Source organism: Hoplias malabaricus, chromosome 1, assembly GCF_029633855.1.
Source record: "Hoplias malabaricus isolate fHopMal1 chromosome 1, fHopMal1.hap1, whole genome shotgun sequence".
NCBI classification, from domain to species: Eukaryota; Metazoa; Chordata; class Actinopteri; order Characiformes; family Erythrinidae; genus Hoplias; species Hoplias malabaricus.
In genome coordinates, this window is record NC_089800.1 from 26,820,217 (window position 1) to 26,843,929 (window position 23,713).

The window sequence follows — 23,713 nt, forward strand, 5'->3', positions numbered from 1 at the left end:
TATAGAATTGGTAGTAATTACATTAGACAACTGTAAATATGGAAATTACAAAAGTCTACCTCTATAATAATCTGTCTTTTTTTTTCTGTGATATTATATTCCTGATGTGAATGCAGTTTGGTTTCCATTCCACATTAGCGTTGTAGCCACACAGCCTCAGGCTTCTGGGCTCAGTCCTTGACTATGGTTTTGTGTGTTCTCCATTGTGTTCTGTCTGTGTGGCTCTAATCCGGGTTCTCCGTTTTCCTCCCATGGTCAAAATACACATGTTCATATATTGAATGGCTACATGAAACTAATCACAAGTGAGAGTGTGTGAGTGTCCCTGCTGCTGTGATTGCATGTCCCTGTGCGCTTTTGTAGTGCTAGCCAATGGGAGGGCATCCAGCATAACACCTGTGCCAAATATATGGTTTTATTAATTTATTTTCTTGTCTGTTAGCTGATGTACAAAATTGTCAGTTAGCGTTCAAGCGTGTTGAACTCTCTAATTACGCTGCAATATTGTCACTGATGCTCTACAATTCTCAGAGGGAGTAAGTTCTTCACTCTTCCAGTTTAGCCATGCTTGCATTAAAGGAAAACTATGTAGTATTTATAACTTGAAATTACAGCTTCAGATTTGATGCTCCACTGACCTGTAATAGGCCGCTTAGACTCTGCTGTTGATTACTCAGCACTGCAAAAACTACACTAAGTAACTTGTAGAGGAGGGTAGGAAACTGCCCCTCACGTCTCCTCCCAACTGATTTCAGGAGAGTTGTGTAAAAGTGAATTACACTCTGCAGCTGCAGGGGGAGCCCAGGAGCAAAAATACCAAATCTTAAAAGTTTGGGTTTGAGTGTTTCCTGTAGCTGAAAGAATGTAATACACCCATACGTTTAGTGTTTACATTATATATATATATATATATATATATATATATATATATATATATATATAGTGCTGATACTCGTTTGAACCTTATCATGTTATTATTTTCACAACTCTTCATCATTGCACTCATGACATCATTATGCCCTCAAAAGTTCACAAAATGTTGCCACCTACATTGCGTCATATCCCTTAAAACTTTAGAGATAGAGCCAAACAGTCAGCGGAATAAGAGTGTGGAAATATAAGGTAGAAAAATAAAATTATTTGTTCACTTACTTATACTTATTATCACTCATCAACTGACATTAGTGTCCCCTCCCCAAGCCTACACTAAAATAAACCACACTAATCAATCAGCAGAGAGCTTTATGCCTTTAAGAGCCTACCATCAATCATGAGGGAGAGCGTGCTTTCAGACTGAATTCTAATGCACTTTTAGAGCCTCTGTCTGCAAAAGTGTAGGTCGCACAGGGGTTTTACAGGCAGCTAAAGGGAGTTTAGCACGTCTCTGACCATGGAAGAGCCATCAACAAGTGCTGTACATTCCCAGCAAGTGAAAGCCTATCTGCCAGACTGTAAATGTAGCCAGCTTGCTGTAAATCGAAGTCATGTCTACTAACTGACCCACAGACAGCAGTGATAAAGCTTTGACTGGGCTGTGATGTTTTATCTTTCTTGTCCAGTGTTTCTTGTGTACTCCTGACACCAGATTCAATCAGAAGTAATGTAAGTAAGAGTTTAAAGCAACACTAGGTGGTATTTGTACTTTAAAACTACAGATTCAGAATTGTTGTAATGATTTACTGACCTGAAATAGGGAGAATAGAGCTTCTATCATTGCCACTCTGGGCATTGCACTATGTCATATTTAGAGGAGGGTAGGAACCCCAACCCCACACACACCCAAATCTCCATCTTGATTTCTGAATATTATGACTGTGCTGTAAATGTTAATTACACTCTGCATCTCAGGGGAGTCCAGAAGCAAACATACCACAATCTTATCTAGGGTCCCCTTAAAGGAGCAATTAGCCATTCCCCTGTATGTGCTACCCCTATATGGGGCACACAGTGTGGAGCAAATAGGGTTTTATTCAAAGAGTACAATTTGATTCTCATGTGAGTTGGTGGTAAAAATTACTTACTGCTCCTTTAATCCTGTCTGAAGGATTCATCATCCCCTTTTTTCCACCCAAAGACATTGGGAAAAAAATCATCCCTGTAATTCAGTCACAAATGATCTTCCCACAATTAACTAGCCTTTGCTCTTTGTGTGTAAAGGAATGGAGTTAAACATTTCACCATCATTTCATTCTAGAAAATGTAGGGGGTGGGGGGACAATTACAGAACGAAAGGTACATTTCCTGCAGCAAAATGGCCTTCGGAACTGTCAGACGATTGGCCTTCTGCTGCCAGCGGAGTTATTATTAGTGTTTCATTTCCACGGTTATTAAAGAAACAATTATTTCACAGGATTGAGATGTATTTCTTAGAGTCACGAAGCTCAAAACCCATATATTCACCCTCTGCTTTAGTTCTCGCCACTCCCACCCAGCTGAGCTGCCATTGTATTTAACTCAGGCCTCAGAGCAGAGTGCTCTCTCTTCAAATGGCACCCCATGTCGCTGAGTGCTTTTCTGTGGAAAGGTCACAGACCGCCAAGCATCACTTTAACACCCCAGAACAGGACTGTGGCGTCTCTCTCTGATTAGATCTGGCCTTTAACGTATACACAAGAGGAAAATGAAAGTGTATAGAAAATGTTCAGTCCAATTTTGATCTCTGTTGAGGTTTTGTCAGACCTTTTTCGAATTTGCTTGTCCATGGTGGTCCAAATCAGGACAGTTTTAGAACCTGAAGCCCTTTAGTAATGCATCTAGGCTTGTGAAAGCATCTGTAATATAATGTCACCCCCATTATGGAGGTATGTATAAACTTTGCAAGGTCAATTCCTGGTGATTCCTCATCTATTGTATGGCCTTGCTCTGAGTGGTATTGGCTGGAGCTTCATAACTCCAATGAATGTGCTTCCACATGCACTGGGCCCCATTCATTCAGAACAATGCTACCCAACATTGCTGTCTGTTAAATTATAGAACAGAGCTGACCTCAGATGATGTGAGATGGTGTTAGCAGAAGTAATATATAAAAAAGCAGTCTCTGGCTTAAGATCAGGCTAATCGAGCTACGCCAGGTATAATTAGGGTCATTCTAAGTGCTGCAGTGACACTGACATGGTAGTGGTGTGTTAGTGTGTGTACTGCTGGTATGAATGGATCAGACACAGCAGTGCTGCTAGAGTTTTTAAAGCTCTCAGTGTCACTGCTGGACTGAGAATTGTCCACCAACCAAAAATATCCAGCCAACAGTGCCCTGTGTCTACTGATGAAGGACAAGAGGGCGACCAACATACACTGTGCAGCGACAGATGAGCTAGCTACTGTCTCTGACTTTACATCTACAGGTAAGAGTTTCTAACAAAGTGGACAGTGAGTAGACACAGGGTTTAAAAACTCCAGCAACACTACTGTGTCTGATCCACTCGTACCAGTCACTGCAGTGCTGAGAATGGTTCTCCATCCAAATCATACCTGGGCTGTGGGGGTCCTGGCTATTGAAGAACATGATGAAATGGGGATGCAGACTATAGTCTATAATTGTAAAACTACAAAGTGCTCCTGTGTGGCCAGTGGAGCTGATAAAATGGAAAATGAGTGTAGATACAAGGTAGATGTTCCTAATCCAGTGATTGTTCAGTGTAAAACCCTATACATTGCATTCCCCATCAATTTGAAATATGCTTTCACCATGGAAATGACACTATAGTGCTATATAGAACCACTGCCTTTACGTAAGAACCATTACAGAACGTAAATGCACTCACATGCCTCAGTGTCCAATATAGGACTTGAGCCAGCAATCTTCCCAGGGCTGGTACGGAGCCATTCCCAGCACACTGTCACCTCTTCCCCCTTAAATTTGTCCACCTAGCTATAACTGTCATTGTTTATATGGGTTCCTGACCTTCTCCCATTTTCAGAGATGCTGAACTGCTGACTTGGTGTTTTCCTTCATGTTCTACACTGCTGCGTTTCAGTGTGTGGGTGCATTCTGAGTTCATCACATTGCTGGGGAGTGCCTCTTCTCATGAACCCATTCTTAACCTTGTGTCCCACATCCATGGCTGGGAGCCCACCACTCTGGTGTGACAAAGGTTCTAACCACCCAGCCGCCTGTTCTGAGGTCAGAGGAAACCAGGAGCTGATGCGGGGGGGATGTTAAAGGTTTATAATGGGTCTTTGGGTGAGATGTGAGAAGCTCTGATTTTCATAGGCAATGGGCCAAATAGGGGCCCGGATTGCTGCAAATCTCCAGACAGTCCCAGACAGATCTGTATAAATGATTACAGGTGTGGTCTGATTAAACACTGATTCTTGCACATAAAACAGGGCAATACAGGGCATAACAAGCGACTAACAAGTGACCAATACTATTCAGGCATGCCCTGGTGGGTCAGACTGCTATTTAGGAGAATGGGGGTCTGTACACATTAGCGTGAGGCCCTCCAGTCACAGGGGCCTTCTCTTCTCCCTCTAAGTCCTCATGTTGCCAGCATTCAGCAAACAGCCGGCCTTTCTTCCGCCTGACCAGCTAGAAAAAAAAAAAAACCTTCACGGTCAAGGAAAAGCCTGGCCTCTTGCTCATTGTTCCAGCCCTTTTTGTTAGGTTCTGCATTATTATAGGCTTGTGGGTTTTATATATTTGTTTTCTTTGTTCTCACACCAGATCTTGCAGTTCTAATCTTAGCCACTTCTCAAATATGTATCTGTCCCCCAGTCTTTTGTATGTGCAAACAGGTCAGTAAATGCATTGTGTGGTAATGGTGAGATGTGTGGTGTTATATTCTGGTCCATTCTGACTACTGTGCCATTTAAGGGAGGATGTTGACACAAATTTTGATATTACACTGTAGAAAATTGGCTCATAAACCAATTAGAATGATCAGGGCTCTGACAAATCACATTTCTTGCTACAAAGAAAGTCCAAACACCAATAAACCAACTAAAAGAATCATTTATATTACTCCCACCCTCACAGCACACAACAATGAAAATAAAACCTCAAGCTGGGAGCCCCTCCTGAGCGTACCAAAGCCTTGCCCATAGCCATAACTCACAGTTTCAAGTTCATTTCACTCCTTCACATTTCCTCTTCACTGGAGTCATTTAAAAATTTGAGTTCAAAGGATGAAAACTTATAAAATCTAGTTGAAATCACAAAACTTACTTTGTAAATGACAAAAATATGTTGTCATGGCTTATAGCTTAACAAATGTTTAGTAACAGTTAGTATCAACAGCAGCATAGTGGCCTTACAGGTAGTGTTGCCGCCACATTGATCTAGAATCTCTAGGTCTTGGGTTTGATCCCTGTTTTGGGTCACTGTCTGTTGACCAATTATGGAAGGTTGATTGGCTATGAAAAATTGTCCAGAGGTGAGGTGTTAGTGTGTGTGTATGAGTGTGTGAATGTGTGTGTGTGAGTGACTGGTTGAGTGTATAAAATTGACCACAAGTGCTTGGAGTAACAGGTTGAGTGTGTGAAATCATCCACAGGTGTTAATGTGTGAGTGACCGGGTGTGTGTTTGTGTAATACACTGTGATGGACTGGTGCCCGGACCAGTGTATTTTCTTGCATTTCACCCAATGTTTCTGGCTAGGCTCTGGACCTGGTGCGACCCGGATGAGGATGAACTGGGCTGAATCGGATACAGAAGATGAATGAATAATTGAATTAGTATAAGCCTCACAAAGCACAGGCCAGTCCATCTTTCCCTTCCCTGCAAACACATGGCCATTCACTAATCCCCAAGACTAACAGCTTCTTGGAGCCTGTCCACCACAGTGTGACAAAGCACTGAATTTGACCTGGAGGTTTCTGTTTGTTTGGCAGAGTAAGTGCTTATGCTCTGTCAAGTCGCCTCAGCAGTCTTTCCCCTGTGCACTAAAAGCCAGCTTGACCCCTCTGTGAAAGATGCAGATCTCTGTACTCATTTGCATGCCTCTTATGCTGTGCAGAAGTGAATGGATATCATAGATAAGTGTTTGTGATTCAGCAGTAACAGTGCAGAGCTTTGGTGAAGTGTTTAGTTAATGTTAACATCGGTGAGTGTGGCCTTCTGGCAGCCCCAGCGGTCATGCATAATTGACTGGCAATGAGCAAGGGACTTTCAATATTTAATCTTCAACGACCTTTGTGTGTGAGCGAGCGACGGCGAGTGTGCCCCCCCCCAGCTGATAAAGAGCCTTTTTGTTGTTGTTTTTTTTTTAGCTCCATGGAGAATTCAGGCTCTCTTCTCTTACTACAAAGCTTCTTCCTGGCTGTAATTAAGGAACTCTGTGGGAGGACTTTCCAGAGAAGCTGAATAGTGCAGAAGGGCAGAGAGGAGTTCTCATGTGACCTCGCTCACTTACTATGACATCTAGATTACTTAGTTTGATCCAAACAGTGTTCAACATCTCCTGTCATCAACTTTCTTTTCTGTTCTTGTCCATGCCCACCTTTTCTGGGACCCCCATACTCATGCACAGTGCCACCAGCCTGGGAGAGTGAGAGGGACAACACATGTTTCTAAGGAAGAACACAGCTAGGCAGTTCAACACGCTTGGAGGAGAACCCTAACTGGCCAGATATGCTAGCTAACAAATGCCTGTACTGATTCACTGTTAATGTGTGTGTGGTGTGATTTAACAAAAAACATCAGTAACTTAATATCCTTTCAGATTGATACATGCAAATGAGCGCTCTGATTGCTTGATTGGCTGCCCTCAATCAAGTTGAGCCTCTATAAAAATCAGTGGGAGGATTGAACACACTTGATTCAACCTGAATGGGCGGAGCTAAACTGCTCTAGATCAAACTGGAGGATACATATAAACAAGTGCAAAATTAACTGAATTTGTATATTTATTTCTGTGCATTTATATTATTCAATATAATGCTTGTAATAAGTAAATATTTTCTTTACTTACTACATTTTTTTTATTTAAATATACTATTGGTATTATAATGTTAACGGTAATGTTGTTTGTTTGTTTGTTGGTGATTGAAACATTATATTGGCCCTTTATAATTTATTCCATTCAAACGTGTAACATATAAATAATCAGTGTGATGCAGCTTCACCAGATTTCAAATAATATATTCTTCATCGTTTATTTATTATTCAGACACATCATCATTTAATCCATGAGTAAATGGACTCCCATGGTAGGTTTGAGCATTTAATTAAGTATAAGGAAAGTATGTAGGTTACCACGGATTTTGCATCATTTGATAGAGGTCTCAGTGTGTTGTACCTCAGCTATTGATGCAGGCCACTTTTATTTTATTTATTTATTTATTTTTGGTACTGGGTTTAAGCAGAGCTTGGCCTTCCAGCAGCAGTTCATGAACAGCGCATTCACCTATGAACAGATACAAATCCAAAAGAAAGAAAACATTGTTGAATAGCTTGTGCCCATTCAGGTCTGGCCTCTAATCTTCCTCTTTTAATGAGCAGCAGCAGGGATAAGGGCAGAGCAAGGGGCTTTGGAAGGACACTGTTTCTCTGAGTCCCCTCGCTGCCTCTTACTGCCTCTCACTCCCTTTATACCTCCCTTTTTTTTCTTGCTGCTTTTCACTGCCATTTGCTGCCTTTGAGCCTTGCTGCCTTTCTCTGCCTCTTCTGCACTTCCTTACACTTAGAACCTGTGTAAGTTCAGGGCATCAGTGATGTACAGATACATGATAATTGTCTACATTGGAAAAGCTGGGGCAGTAGGAAATTTCTGACAGTGGAAAAGTGTGAATTCTTCGTGTTAAATGGCATTTTTGTTTATTTTTGTTGAGAATAATATACTGAAAAAAATATAACAGTATAAAATGGTCCATAAATTTTGCCCATACCATATTTTAGGGTATATTTATTTATTTATTTATTTATTTTTATTTATTTTTTATTTTTTTGAAGACCAGGGTGACAGACTCTTTATTGCTGCAGTAGAGTTTAAATGATTGCTGTGAGGATTTTATTGCATTCAGCCATGAGAATATTAGTGACGGACTGATTCTGTTTCTGTGATTTCAGTTGCATAAAAATCAACTTTGGTGCTTGAAATACAAACAATGGTCATGAGTGAAATAAACTCATGTATAACGTAGGATATTGGTCCTTTAACTTTGTTCTCCGTGCATTGTTCTTACACAGCTGCATTCAAGAACCATTACAAACTACTGACACACATTAAAACCATGTTTGCTTTTTCAGTTCACTTAGACATTCATTTTAAGATTGAAACACCTGCAGAAAGTGGAGGGCTAATCCTTAGGTGTTCTCTGACTGCTAGCATCGAGCTGATATGCTGAGGCTAATGCTAATAGGATTAAGCTTCAAATTACGGGATTTTCTTCTTTTGTGCCAGTGTTCTCCAGGCATATGCAGAGCACTGACCTTCATAAAAGTCCCCTCCTTAGTGAGTTAGCAAAGTGTAACTGAGTTTAAAAATGAGGAAACCTAGTACTGTGCAAAAGTCAGAGGCCACTCGTCATTTCTAGTCAGAACCAGCATTAAATCAGTGTAGTTAACAAGGCATTTCTAAAGAGATTAGACATATGATACCTCACTTGCATTAATATAATACTAAAACTTTGTGAAAATTGCAGCTTCCAAAATGGAATTAAAAACACTTCTTAAAATTCATAGGCAACCCAGGACAGTCTGAAACAGTAAAACTAACTGTGAGTTCCATCAGATTAGAAACTGTATTATTTTGTGTTTGTGTAACACTCTCACAAACCGATCAGAGCATTGTTTTTGTACCTCTCTGTAACATAACTATCATAGTTATGAAGAAACTATATTACAAAAAATTTCAAAGTGTATCAAAATGTACATGTTATAAAACATGCTTACCATTATTTAGTCAAATATATGCTTATTTTTGGAGATCTTATTTCTGTGAAAATGTCATTTTTAAAAACCTAACCTAAAACCTAAAAACCTAAGTGTCTATAAAAGAATAGAAACTATAATAATGGCAAAAAGAGCTAAGTACTGAATCAAATGTAATTATATTTGTTATTAAGGCTAATGTGTAATTTTCTAGGGATTTTTTATGTGGTTATTTTGAATGGAGAGACTTCTACACAGCAATGTAGCATGGGTATTTTGATTAGAAATAATGGTCTTTTGAGGATTAAATATAATACCTTAAACCTAAGTGTTGATTTATATCTTTTTTTTTCAAGTAGCCGATAGCTATTTCACAATCTGTATTTTAGAATAATGAGTGAAAAGATAAGCTTTGTTTTTTTGATGAGCTGACTGTACTTTTTAAAGGATTAAGCAGTTTTGAAAAGTGTGAATGTAGGCAGTTTCTCTGAAACGATAACAAAGGAAGATGTACCCGCCTCATTATGATTGGGGTCAAGTGAAATCATCGCAGAATGCAGAGTTCTGTAAAACAGGCAAAACCTAAGAACAGCTCTACTTTCCCAACATTATGACACTAAATTCATACATATAAAACAAATACAGTTGTAACATTGCAGTATAATTAATATTGTCACTGTTGGGATAAAACCACATATTTAAGAAAGGAAACATCACCGGAGAGAAAATCCTTTTCACTTTAAATGCGAATTAATGCCACTGGAATGTTCTCCAAGGAATTTAAGCCAGCTATTGGGTATTTATCATGAAATTTTATCACAATGTAGAGAACAGGTTGTATTTCTGAATTATGTCAAAAAAGGAGATAGAAGGTTATGATTTGATAGTGACTACTGATAAAATTTGTAGTTAACTTTGGAATTTCATGCTCTGTAGTCTTCTCCAATGGATTTTCTCCATCCATGTCAGTGGGATGTTAGGCAGTGTGTCAGTGAGCGAGAGCTGGACTTGCAAGCACTGGAGCATGGAGCAAACTCCCAGGACCAAGACTGACCTTTAGCCACATCCACACTGTTCTATTCCCTCTGTTTCCTCAGCCACTCACACATTAAAGTGCTTTGCTGAAACAGGAGCTGTGTGAATTCCACATGGTTATTCCCCACAAAGGTGACCCACCAAGTTTTTGTTCATCTATACTGTTCTTACTGGACATGTACAGCAGGAGTTTTGTATTACACAATTCTGTCTAACAAGAAAGAGTTTGTTATGCTGAATTATTGCCTCCCCCACCCCCCAGAAAAAAAAAAAAAAACAGATATTCAATATTTTAATATTTCTAAAATTGCACATGCCTAAGTATGTGTATGGGTTGTACTTTTCCCATTGTTTATGGTGATATTGTGATCTCTGGGATAAAGAACAAAAGAATCAGTTTTTAGTAGCAAAAAATATAATTTAAATGTGGTAATATCCTAGCAGCTGGTTAGTGAAGTGGATAATACCACTGTCTTCCACACAGTAGATTTAGGGTTCAATTCAAAGCTTAAGCAGGAAATCCATATTACACCAGTAGGAGTCCTCAGTCAAGAGTTTAAAAACTGAATTAGTCAAAATTTTAAATATTTCTCTATAAGAATGTCTTGGATCACATTCTATGAGGAGTTTGGTGTGTTCTCCCTGTGCCTGTGTGGGTTAACTCTGGGTGCTCCTTTTTCCTCCCACAATCCAAAAACTCATTTTAGTAGGTGGACTGGCTGTGTGAACTTGTGAATGTGAGTTTGTGAGTGAGTGGATGAAGCAGTTACAGAAGATGTATGAATGAAGTACTTAATAAATTAATGGATAAGAACATCTGCTAAGTACCCTAACAACAAATGGTAGTTAAATGAGATGGTACCGTGCCACCGTGAAACACTTCTTTGAAGTCTGAAGAACCTTCCAATAATGTAGAACCAATAGCAGAATAAGGAACTATTGAGGTGTCTCAGGGATACACACTTATCAACACCAGTTCTTTGGCAGTTTTACAGGAGCTAAAACTGAAGGGCTGGTCTGATGTGTGTGGTAAGAGGTGTAAATGAGATTGCTAAGGGGTGTTAACATTTAAATTACACCTCTTGTTCACTGCCAGAGCCATTTAGGAGTAGATACTTTTTGATTGAGAGCTCTGGTGTTGACATGAATTCTAATACATTCCTTTGTTTGCAGACTAGGAAATAGTCATTTTGTTACACTGACTGAAATTCAAAGTTCTAGATCTCTAAACTTGTGGGATCATTTTGTAGTTGGCATCATGCCCATATAAAGAAGGTAACACATTTTGTCCTCTGTGCACTCTTGCCCATATTTCACTTTTATCTTCAGGATGGTTTTCCATTAAGAATCTGTAGATTGCAGTTTATTTATATAATCAAAACAGACCAGGAATAACTGTTGCAAGTGAGTTGTCTGCATCTACACTCTGTCTTCCAGCAGGCAGGGTCTTAGCAAATCTTGTGTGATTGAGTGTGACCAGGGGCACCAGGGGCCCTGCCTCTACACAGTGACCAAATATGGTCAGTCCCTAGGCCCTCAAAAAAGGAGACAGAACTGGCACAGCTCCCACTGCATGCTCTTCGTCACTGGCATTCATAAGTAATCTGTCCATCACATTTCCATGTGGTCTGTATCATTTAGAGTAGACTATGCAGACTCAGAGAGCCTGGAGTCAGGGTCTCTTCCTTTGAGAAGTCAATCAGAAACTTTTGAACAAGTGAGTAATCATGAATACCTGATTACAGCATGTGTTTGTTTGGTCATTCACTTTGCATTTGAAGCGGCTCTTCCGGTGTCATCTGTTACAAATGTCTCACCACAGATGGCATACAAGACAGATCAAAAGGTGTTTCACTGAAACGTGGTCAAATCTGAGCTCCACTTCTCCATCGTTGCAATTTGGGTAGCGCATGAAATACATTCGTATGCAAAACATCCATTTAACAACGACATATGTTGTTGATTTTCCATGTAAATTTAAGTAAACATTCTCAAAGAACAACCTGTAAATATTAATGCATTTTTTTTCTTTCTGCCCATTTGTTGAATTTCACATATTAATTTGATGGCATTCAGCCATAAAAGCAGGTGAGGTCAGCCTCTAAAGTTAGATCATTGGTTCTGCATCCTAAATAGCTCTCTAACTTATTATGATGGTATTGAGAAGTGGTCCACAGCTCCAGAGAACAGATTCTCTTCTCCACAAGCCAATTCTTGGGAGCACTATGCCCCTTCTTCAATGGCCAGGACCCCCACAGAGCAGGTATGATTCTAGTGGTAGCTCATTCACAGCACTAAAATGACACTTGACGTGTTGGTGGTGGTGTGTTAGTGGGCATTGCTCTGGTACAAGTGCATCAGACACAGCAGCTCTACAGCAGTGTCACTTCTGGTCTGAGAATATTCTTGTGGTCAGTGTTCTTTGTCCAGTGATAAATGACTAGGTTCATGGTGGACCTATTAGGTAGATGTCTAACAGAGTGGACAGTGAGTGAACAGTTTTCACAGAGTTTGGCTTAAATTAAAGTTATATTAGGGATCCTTATAGCTTATGTATTCACCTTTGAAATATAACTAACTAGAAAGAGAGAAATGATGTAATATTTGACTGACTGATATGCCGTTCTTGAAATAAGTAGCTTGGGAAAAATCCTGGATATGATCAGTGTCAACCAAAGCCGTGTTCAGCAGCTCGAACCAGAGTTACACATTAACTCAGACGCTTTCTCTCAGCGCCCTTTGAAGTGTCTGCTACTACTGTCTCACACGCCGCGGAAAGGAACTGAGGGGAGGGAACCTGAGAGGCTGGTTTAACATTATGCTTAAAGCATTCTTCTAGATTAAGCGCCTCAAGAGGATCAGCGTTCGTCTTATGCAACCGTACAGACTTTGAAAACAGAGGGACTGTCCTCTCAAAGGGTGGTCTAGATCTCAAAAATCCTTCCATGGTTAGCATGGTGAGTAATGGCGTTAGTGCTGGAATATTTCTATAAGTCCAAATGTTTGTAGACACCCCCTCATAATTGCAGGCTGCATGGCAAAGCATGGAACACACTCGGCAAGAGCCACACAAGTGCTTAAACTCACTGACCTCAATGCCAAGGGTCTGCCAGAAGGATATAAAGCAACCTATCTCCTGTATAGCCTTGGCTAAAGCCAGATAAAGCTGCTCTACCATCAAAGTATACATATACATCTCACTCTGGTCATTTTGTTTATATGAGGCAGACCTATAAATGGTCTTAGAATGTCCCTAGTGTGGATGTTTGACCAGGCACCTCACTCTGCGGTGAATATTCTCCTCCTTTTGAAGTCCTGTCTGGCTAATAAATGCTAAAATGAAGGTTTCTTTTTAAGCCAGAGCAGCCCCCCATTACCCAAAGAGCATGAGTTCGTTCAGTTCTTCTGCTGGTACTCACTGAATGGCATATCTACAGCAGCGCACTTGGCTTTATAAGGAGATTACCCTGGCTCTGCCTCAGGCTGAGAATGCATTTACTGGCTGGAATGATTCAGAGATCACTAGGGGTGGAGGATAAAAAAAATCAACACAGCAGTATTTGGGGTGAGAATGTAGTATGGATACATGTAGAAAATGTCATCAAACTTGGAACTCTGTCACCAGATTAAGTAGGACAAAGTTGGTTCTGTGTGGGAAAGGTTGTGATGCTGTGTTGAGCTGTTAGAGAGCAATGAGGGAGAGACGTGCTAGAAACCCACTGCAGTGAAAATGAGTTGCACTTCAGAAATCAAGGATGCTGAATGAAGAAAAGCATACATTGCATAATACAGCTACTGTCAAATGTATTGAATTTACTTAGTATAACATCTCTTCAATTTTTACTGTGCTATTATCATTATTTTATTATAGCTATAATTTCCTTAGTTCACACCAGAGTTTATCCCATAAATCCAAGGCTTATACCCTCAACCTCTAACATGAATTTCTCAAATTCAAAGAGTCCAGCTTGACCTTCAGGAATATCATAGTATCTTGCTTTTGGCCAGACTTTTACCCTAAATGGACACATGAATACAAATTTCTTCAGGCCACTCTCCCTCTTGAGTTCACCTGAAGCTAAAGCAGAAAATCAGCTGAGATCTTCCATCCTGTCTCTTCCGCTCTAACACTTTATAATTGAGGTCAAATGTTACTCTCTTTAGCCATAAGTTTGTGGACACTTGCTTATCCAACATTTCTTTTGTTAAAGGCATTATTAGGGCATGTGTCCTCCTTTCTTTCTAGGCTCTAAAACATCAATTTTTTTTTTTAGATTCTAGACTAGACCTTAAGACATAAAGCCACTCTAAACCATTTCAAAGCGTAGGGATGCGCAGCCTTGGGCATGGTGACCTTTGACTTACATGCAGCTGCATCAGAGAATCCTATTCACTTTTTTTCTTGGACAGTGTATTTTGGCTGATGTTTTTGTTGGAATAAAAAACAAATGTCATAGGAAGATTCCTTGGCTTGTTTTTTCTTATGGTGCACAATGTGTTTAAAACCACAACTCGTGCAGCAACTGGAAATCTTTGTATTTGGAGAAATCTTGGATTCTCTTTCATCGAAAGCCTTTTGACAAAGTCAATTTTTTTGCAAATAGCAGACTTTGAAGGGGAGCCAGGTAGCTCACCTCACGCCCGAACCTTTTATCATCCACATTTTTTCTGTTGTCTGGAGGAGCATTTTGGAACTCTCTTTGTATTTTTTTACACCTCTCAGCAGATCTTTGCTCCTACAAGTGCTCAGTTGAGGGACTCAGGTGGGGATTTTTTTGTCAGGTTTGATCTGAAAGAGTGTCTTCTGATCTTCAAGAGAAGAAATATCTTCTGTTAGATGCTAAGCTGTATTTGTCCTATTTTGGGTGTTGGATTTTGCTGGTGACACGCTTCTCGATGTGAATTTTCATAGTACCCCAGAGTCATTGTATTTAACCCTCTCACCTGTTACGTTGCTGTTAACATTTGTCTTTGTGCCCTACAGGATTCATATGGCTATATCCCAGTGAATTCCTGTCAGGGAAATATGCTTTGCTGTGCTGATCTAACAGAACTGTATGCTATAGGACAACACTCATCCACGCATTCAATATATGGCCAAAAATGTTTGCACACCTGCACATCCATTTTTATAGGATACCGTTTGGGTTTCTCCCCCTTTTACCCATCTGGGAAGACTTTACATGAAATATTGGACCATTGCTGTCAGGATTTGATTGCATTTAATCTAAAGAACATTGATGAGGTCAGATACTTATGTTGAATAGTAATGTTCTGTGTCATAAAGCCCACTCCAACTCATACCAAATATTAAAGATGTTCCATTCTATTACAGCAGAGATGAAAGGTCTCGATTTAAATTCAACCAAGGACCTGTGCTAAAAAATAATGCAGTTCCACTGCTCCGCAGGCTAATGCTGGGGGCATTATTCACCTTCAGCCTAGGGCTGGACGATATGACCAAAATGTATATCATGATATAGTACTTCATTTTGGTTGAGTTGATATAATTCAGATATCAAAACCAACAATATTAAAGCCACAGAAAACCTGACAATAACAAACAAGAAACACGACATCACGGTCAAACATTAAGCTTGTGGCTTTGTCAATATTAATCATTTTAAACTAAATTTAAAACTTGGTGCAATGAACTGAATGTCAGTCAGTTACATATGCTGTAAATAATGCATATTGAAATATTAAAAATGTGTTTAATTAAATATTAAAAATTGTTATTGAAGCATTTTACATTTCAATGTATATTGATATAAAATTACTGTCCAGTCCTATTTTAGCTTTATGCTTGGCATTGGACGTAGTGAATATGGGCAGCTGCTCCAAACTTTTCCTCTATGTTGAGTATTGAGTTCGCCTTAAAGTTCATGAAAACACTGATCAGAGGAGGTGTGTGTGTGTGTGTGCGCAAAGTTGTGAAGGCTTCTGTGAAATGTTCTGTTCTGTATATTTCTCATGTTTTTTTTTTTCTTTTTTTTTATTTATTTATTTATTTTTTTTGACCGTGACTTTTGACTGGACGTGAAATGAAAGGGTGGTCTCTTACACTGACCCTGTGCTGTACACAAGCATTAAACTATCCAGACACAGTGGGACGTGTGTGTCTCGCCCTTTTCATGAAAGAGAAATGGGCATAGTGGAACGTGACTGGTTTATCAAGCGTGACAACTGGGGGGGGCATGAAGGGGGGCCTGTGTGAGGTTAAAGTCTGTGTAGTGCTGCCAAACTCAAACAAACCGCAACCCACTGATAGACTGGAACAATGCAGGTGGAACTCTGCTCTTTTACTATCTCTCGCTCTCAGTCTATCTCTCTTTCTCTTGCTCTCTCAATGAGTGACCAGGTCAATCAGGTGGATCATTCCTCGCTCTATTCAAGAGTGGAAACGTGTGTGTGTGTGTGTGTGTGTGTGTGTGTGTGTTTGATGTCTGTGTGTAGCCATGTCTGTGTGCAGATTGTAACTGGCAGGGATGCCCTGCAGGAGCCAGCTCCGGCTTTGAATCCTACTTCAAACAGGAATGATAAAATAGAGGAAAAGCAGATAGGAAGCACACAAACCTTTTGTTTCTAGCCTTAATTAGAAAAGGAGCAATTAGATCAGAGAGCCTGCCTTTCGGCTGCATCAGGCCTTTGGAGCGATAGCACATGGTTCACGCTGGACTGAATCAGGTACCAGCAGGAGAACTCGGCTAGAGCAACTTTCAGTGGATTGTATTAGACATAGAATGCTATACGTCCAAAAGATTGTTGGCATTAGTTACTAAGGTGGTTCCGTTGTGGACACAGATGTGGACTCAGTGGCAGGTGTCAGCTAGAGGAGTATGAATAACTGGGGTGTGGGGCAGTGGGATCGTGTGTTTTTCAAAGTCATCATCTAGCATCTGTTCCTGACCTCACAACAATCGCTATTGTTGCTAAATGCTATCAAATCGTCACCTGGATGTTCATATAATTTGTTTAAAGCCCTCCCAGAAAAGTTGTTGCTACTTCCAGTGGTGAAAAACTGCCTGTTAATACTTTTGATTCCATGATTCGATGACCATACAGTCTAGATTAAAGAATGATCATATCCTGGAAGATACACACTTTGTGCTTTCCTTTGTAAAATAAAGTGTAACTAGATGCCTGAATTTAATGAACACACATCAATACATTTCCCTTCTCCAGGTTCTGTAACAATACCTTGGACTCAGGCTTTTCTCATGGCTGAGATTACCCGTTTTGTCTTCTCACTGTAATGAGACTGATATTGGCCTTTGTTGTAATTTATAATACACTTCAGCAAAGCTGGTTTTAGGTCCAGAATGTAAAAATCCTTCCCAGGTTTTTGTTCCAATTGCTTGGCTTTTCTCTGTAAACTCAAACAGCACAAAATCTAACACTAAATCCATGACAGGTTTGTATATTTTGGACCTGAATTAGCAGTCTCTGCACTTCTGATTAATGAACTAATTAATAGACAGATACACCCCTGCTTTCAAATGTGTAAAACTATGGAATTGTCATGTTACTGTTACTGTAAGAGGTTTTAGTTTGAATTTATGAAACAGTAAAAAGTGAGTAAATGTATATACATGTAAAAAACAAAAAAGATCTGAGTGATTAACCGTGATGTGATTGTGGTTCTGTGCAGGAGGCAACAAACTGAAGAATCAGCAGTTTCGTCTGACCTGGGCCTGGATCTCTCTGGAGAGAGAGTACTACTTGGTGGACGAGGAGGACAAGGTACTAGAGGTGGTTCTGAAACGCAGGGGGTACCTTGGAGAAACATCTTTTGTCAGTAAGTGTACCACCCTATTATCATTAGCACACTGTTAAATACAGGATTTTTAAAATGTATTTATTATTATTTCACATGCAGTACAGGTGCCATTTGTTAATGTTACCATGGTGATGTAACCGTCAGTCATGCTGCACTTTTATGCACAGCAGTTCTGAGCAGACAAAAGATAGGGTGATTTGAGCTTTTAAGTACTTGTAAACAATTAATATCTAGATATATATTGAATATTAATTTGGTCAATACTTATTCTGTGGCATAACTTTAATCTAACATGCATTTTATATGCATTAAACAGGTGGACGGTGGCTTTAAGGCCTAAGACTCATTAGTAAGCTCCATATCATTTTGAAAGCAGTCCAGTTCCTGAGTGCTTGGAGCTATTATGAGTCAACCATCTTAACAAAGGCGATTTTATCTCCAAATGAATCACAGCCCCCTCTCTTCCAGAGGAAGGTTTCTAGTCTATGAACATTCAGTCTGAGACCACTGAGGCCTTCTTATCTCTTACAGTCAGTTCCCCTGAGGGAACTAACAGGGCAGAACCATGCCCCTGGACCAAAACACCATCATGGGAAAAGGGAGGTTTCAAGGATTGGTCATTTGTTGAGCCCTTGTCTGTAGCCTGTGTCGAGGTACGGGAGAGTTACAGTGTTACACCAGTGTCACTGCAACAGCGATAATGATACACCATCCAAACACCTGATAACCATACCTGGTCCTGTGGGGGGTCCTGAACACTGAAGAACAGTAATAAAATGGGTTATCAAAGTAGGCAACTGAAATTAACGTGTGAAACTGTCCATGAATGAATGAATCAGATAATGAAACATAGCAACATTCACTAAATGTATGTTGTAGGAGTTTCGACTAGCTTTTGGACACATAACATAACACAAGCATGCCTTTCCTCTGACTAATTTAGTTGAAAAACCCCTGCATCTTTCTCCAGGGGCTGCATTCTCGTCCAGAATCTTTCTGTAGCTTTGTACAAAAGAAAACTTTTGGAGATCAAACCTCAAAGGAGAGATAGTGGTGAGCTGTGACGCTAATAGCCTAAGGTTTCAGAGCACTGGAGTGGACAGACAACTATCGAACATGGGCTGGAGAATGGGCCTCTGACTCACTTTGAAATAGGTCTTTCTGCTCATTAAGCTTGGCTTAAAAGGTCCATTTATTGTCAGGCGTATGCTGTCAGAGTGTTGAGAGTGTTGGTGGGGTTGCCCCTGCTAGAAATCTATGTTTGTGTTTATTTCGCTGTCTAAGAAAGTCAATAATGCTACAAACTGAAACTACAAAAGAGGCCAAAAGAAAAATGCATCCAGAACTGACCAACAGCATCAGTCATGTTCCTTTTATTTAACTTCCCAAAGGTAAATGATAGATTAAAGTGTATGTTATATAGGGCAATGTGTGAGAATACTGACTACTTCTCTAATTGGAGCAAACTGCATGCTAAAACATGTAAATAGTATGTGGAAATCCCAAAAAACAATATGTAACTGAAGCATGTCCTCCACAGTGTCAAAGCCACCTTAAAGCTTATTTATGCTTCTGCATTGGCCCAGTGCAGAGATTACACCGTAGCCTGTGCAAGTGCCTTACCCTATTGTGTATTTGTGTCTGCATCATTCTGCATTTACACCTCCAAATCACTATGGCTGAATCACAAATTTCTTCCTCAACACTATGTAGTAAAGAATGTAGTGGTGCACTTATATTTGTTTTAGAATCTGTGAATTACACAATTTAGGGAGAAGGACACTATTAGGAACAGAGTCCAGCCTGATCTCAGCTCCTTGTATTGAGGTGTCCATATTTGTTCCATAATTTCCACATTTTATTTTTTGCATGATGTCAGATGATCAGTGTCCTCAGGCTCTGCAGTCTCTGTAGTGTGAAGAAAAGGAGTTCATGTTTCTGGACTTCCATATTTCAACTTAAACCATGTTCATCTGACTGTAGACCAATCACAGTCGTTGCGCTAATGTTGCATGTCAGGCTACGACATAGGGTATAGTATAGGGTACAGCATATGTTTTGCGTTTAAATGGGAACTGTCTTGTATTGATTACTGACTGAGTATTGATTACGTTGTAGATGTGATGCAAAAGCATATATTGGCCTTAACAGTTGTCTGTGATTTTCTGTTTAATTGGGATATAAATATGAATTACCCCACTATGAATACCATTGCTGTCCAGTTGAAAACATCTCCCCAATATAGTAACTTTACAGGTGAAGGAAAAAACCTTCTTAACTTTCAGTGAAAATGCATTGACCTTTAAAAATCATATAATGATTATAAAACATGAGCTATAAATCTGAAAATGTCTGGACAATGTTAGGACAATGATTAGGCAAAGTTTAAAAAAAACTAGAGCTGTTGGGATCCTGCTTTGAAGAGTATGGCTGCTTATTTTGCTACAACATACAGGGAGGCAAAAAGAAAAAAAGACATTTGCAGAAGATCATAACATCTTGAGGTCATCGTGTCTCCAAAACTGCAATTAGACTCAGCCTCCATGCCAACAAAGCTCCACAGAACAAAGCCTTTTTTTTTTCTTTCATCTAACCACAAACACCAGTGTAGTAATTATGGAGGTCACTGAACAACTCTCTGTTAAAATATGACCGCATTAGAAAGGTGAATATCAAAATCTGAAATCATAAATAACACAAGGCTTTGAGGTGAACATGAGGTGAAAACTGTTGTTTTGTCTTTGTTTGGATATGTTATGTGTTACATTAAGGTGGCATGGTGGTGCAGCAGTTAGTGTCGCAGTCACACAGCTCCAGGGACCTGGAGGTTGTGTGTTGAAGTCCCACTGACTGTCGGTGATGAGCTTGGTGTGTTCTCCCAATGTCTTCGTGGGTTTCCTCCCATGGTCCAAAAACACACGTTGGCAGGTGGATTGGTGACTCAAAATTGTCCATGGGTGTGAATGAGTGTGTCACCCTGTGAGGGACTGGTACCCACTCCAGGGTGTGTTCCTGCCTTGCGCCCAGTGATTCCAGGTGGGCTCTAGACCCACTGTGACCCTCAATTGTATAAGCAGTTACAGACAATGAATGAATGAATGAATTAATGTGTTACGTTTAATACACTTGAAAGAACATATGGATGTCATCACTAACTAAAATCCTCACTGTCTCTTAACTGTAATTTTGAGTCTTATGTCACAATGTCATACACTCACCCAGTCACTCAGACACCTCTGGACAATTTTAATCACTCACACATTCATATATATGGACAATTTCACATACTCACCCAGTCACTCACACTCACACCTGTGGACAGCATCACACAGCAAATCCACCTACAAACATGTTTTTGGACTGTGGGAGGAAACCACGGCACCTGGAGGAAACCCACACTGACACAGAGAGAACACACCAAACTCCTCACAGACAGTGACCCAAAGTGGGATTTAAACCCAGAATCCCTGAACCCTGCAGCAGTGAGTCAAAATTCATTGGACACTCCAATGCTATAAGGCAGAGCTGTTTGACTCTTGCTGAATTTGAGGTGTGAGATCTGATGCTAGTGAGAATGTCTGTTTTCAGAAGTTTGAGTTTGACTTGGAGTTAAGGTCATAACCTCAGGAATCTGAGGTGGTGTAAGGAGGAAGCATCCCTTAAATTTCCATCTGGGTGGTCATGGAGTGGAGTTTCCTGGAATGAGATCAAGGAAGAAGAAAATCTGATCCTGATCCAGGGTTGGAGTTCTCAGTTCCTCTGCTGCTTACCCTGGTTCTAGTAAGGGCTGATTCTCCTGCTGTGGATGAACATAAACTCCGGACTCTTCTCAGCTCTGATCAGAGCACCGTTCATCCTGAAGCTCCATGTGCTTGGATGTTAACCTGCTGCTTGACTCTGTGAAGTTGTGTGCTTCCCCTCCTGTAGTGAAGAAGATCTGGTTTGAAAGCAGTCATTTCTTGCGTCTCTTGTAGGCTCTCTCTTTGAAGGCGGACGTTTTCAGGCCCCGCCGAGCTAATTTTATTTTATCCGGGCACGTGTGTGGGCAGGCCGAGGCAGGACTGATCCTCTCTCCTGCGTCTGTTCTTCCATATCAAAGCGTGCCTTTCTTCCTTCACTTCAAAGTCTAAAGTCTGAGTTTATTTTTTGTTGTTGTTATTTTTTTTTCTTCTAGGGGCCCAAATTCTCTGTCGGTGCAACAGCACATAAATACGCATCCCATATTTTATCCTTATCTCACACTGTGCATATCTCAATTAATTTCCAGCAAGATGCAGTGAGTGGAAACAAGTGTTTTATATAACACACCTCCACTGTATGAATCCACTTCTGATTTATGTACCACTTTTGTATGAGAAAATCTGTGTTAATGTGCGAATTTAAAGCCCCCTCCAGTGAAATTCATGTGTGTTTATTCAATAGAAGAAGAATACTGTGTGAAATAAAAAGCCATGGTTGAGCATTTCCACTTTGAAATGGCATGGCTCCAAAATGGGCTCAAGTGGGCGGATGCAGACGGCCAGAGTTTCTTATGTCATAAACCTAAGGAACCAATCAATGGTACTAATTGCATATTCATAGATCTACTCATACTGAATGATGGTGAAGGTCTGCAGTTACAGTTTCTCGGTTCTGATGAAGAAGAATGTGTTTTCTAAAGGGTTTAATCAATGACATAAAGGGGACTTTAAAGGAACACTAGGTAAGATTTGGTATTTTTGCTCCTGGGTTCCCCCTGTTGTTGCAGAGTGGTATTCACTTCTACAATTTGTCTTGACATCAAGGGGGAAGGAGAGGGATCTTTTTTTACCCTCCTCCAAAACTTAAACATTGTAGTTTCTGTCGCACTGAGACAAAACAGAGCAACAAAAATTAAACATTTTTTAACTATAATAAAACTTTGGTTAAATATAAAAAAATTATGAAGTAGGAACAGAACAATATCTGTCTTCAGAACTGTCTTCAGGTTCCCGGTGTTATATGAGTTCTTTTGGTGAACTCTCATTCACATTCAACGTCCTTGTGTCTGTGTGTTTTTTCTTTGGTTAAATAATATTTAACAGTGCAACATAGTAAATATTATCACAATTAAAAAGTAAAAAAAGTAATGGCATGGTGGCGCAGCAGGTAGGTGTCGCAGTCACACAGCTCCAGGGACCTGGAGTTTGGGGGTTCAAGTCCCGCTGACTGTTGGTGAGGAGTGTGGTGTGTTCTCCCAGTGTCCACGTGGGTTTCCTCCGGGTGCTCCGGTTTCCTCACACAGTCCAAAAACTCATGTCGGTAGGGGGATTGGCGACTAAAATGTGTCCCTAGGTGTGAATGTAGGAGTGAATATGTGAGTGTGTGTTGCCCTGTGAAAGACTGGCGCCCCCTCCAGGGTGTGTTCCTGCCTTGCGTCCAGTGATTCCGTGTAGGCTCCAGAGCCTGAACTGGATAAGCGCTTACAAACAATGAATGAATGAAAGTAACTTATTGACACACAATTAATAATAATAATAAACTAATTCACTACTAAAACTACTAAAAGACACATACTTACATCACAGTAACTCGTGACAGGGATTCACTAAACAGTGACTCATGACTTGACTCTGAATCACATCACAGTGACTTGTGATTGAACCTGGGTACACATCACAGTGACTTATGACTCCTATAATAGTGACTCATTAATCAACTCAGACTCACTGAATTGGTTAATGCTGTGGATTAAATAACAATAACAAATAACAAATATCAAAAAAACAAAAACCCATTTATACTTTGGGGACTTTTTCCTCACTCTGTGCCCTTGACTTGTCCACATTATAAATTCATCTCACTTGTGAACTACCCCTGCCGCTGTTTCTCCAAATGACCACTGCTGTAGACTGTAGGGAAATATGTTTATTTACTCCGGGGACCCCTGCTGAGTGTTGGCTTGCTGGTTGACAGGAAAAGCCTGGCACTTATGCCATGCTGCAGCTGGCACTGGGAAGACACTGCCTGTCCAGCATGCTGGACATAACCCCAGTGGACAGAAGCACTCACAAACAGCTCATCTCCAAAGAGCTCAATATGGCACTAGGCTTCAGAAATATCTTGATTA

General features: G+C 40.2%; 1 protein-coding gene across 1 annotated transcript in view; it reads left to right on the top strand.

Annotated features, from left to right (window-relative positions):
• The window catches only part of frem2b (FRAS1 related extracellular matrix 2b), a 92,334-nt gene that overhangs the window by 26,367 nt on the left and 42,254 nt on the right, over window positions 1-23,713 (top strand). Inside the window, exon 4 of the mRNA XM_066677534.1 lies at window positions 17,497-17,643. Within this exon, the coding sequence (XP_066533631.1) occupies window positions 17,497-17,643 (147 nt within the window). The remainder of the gene's footprint in view (window positions 1-17,496; window positions 17,644-23,713) is intronic.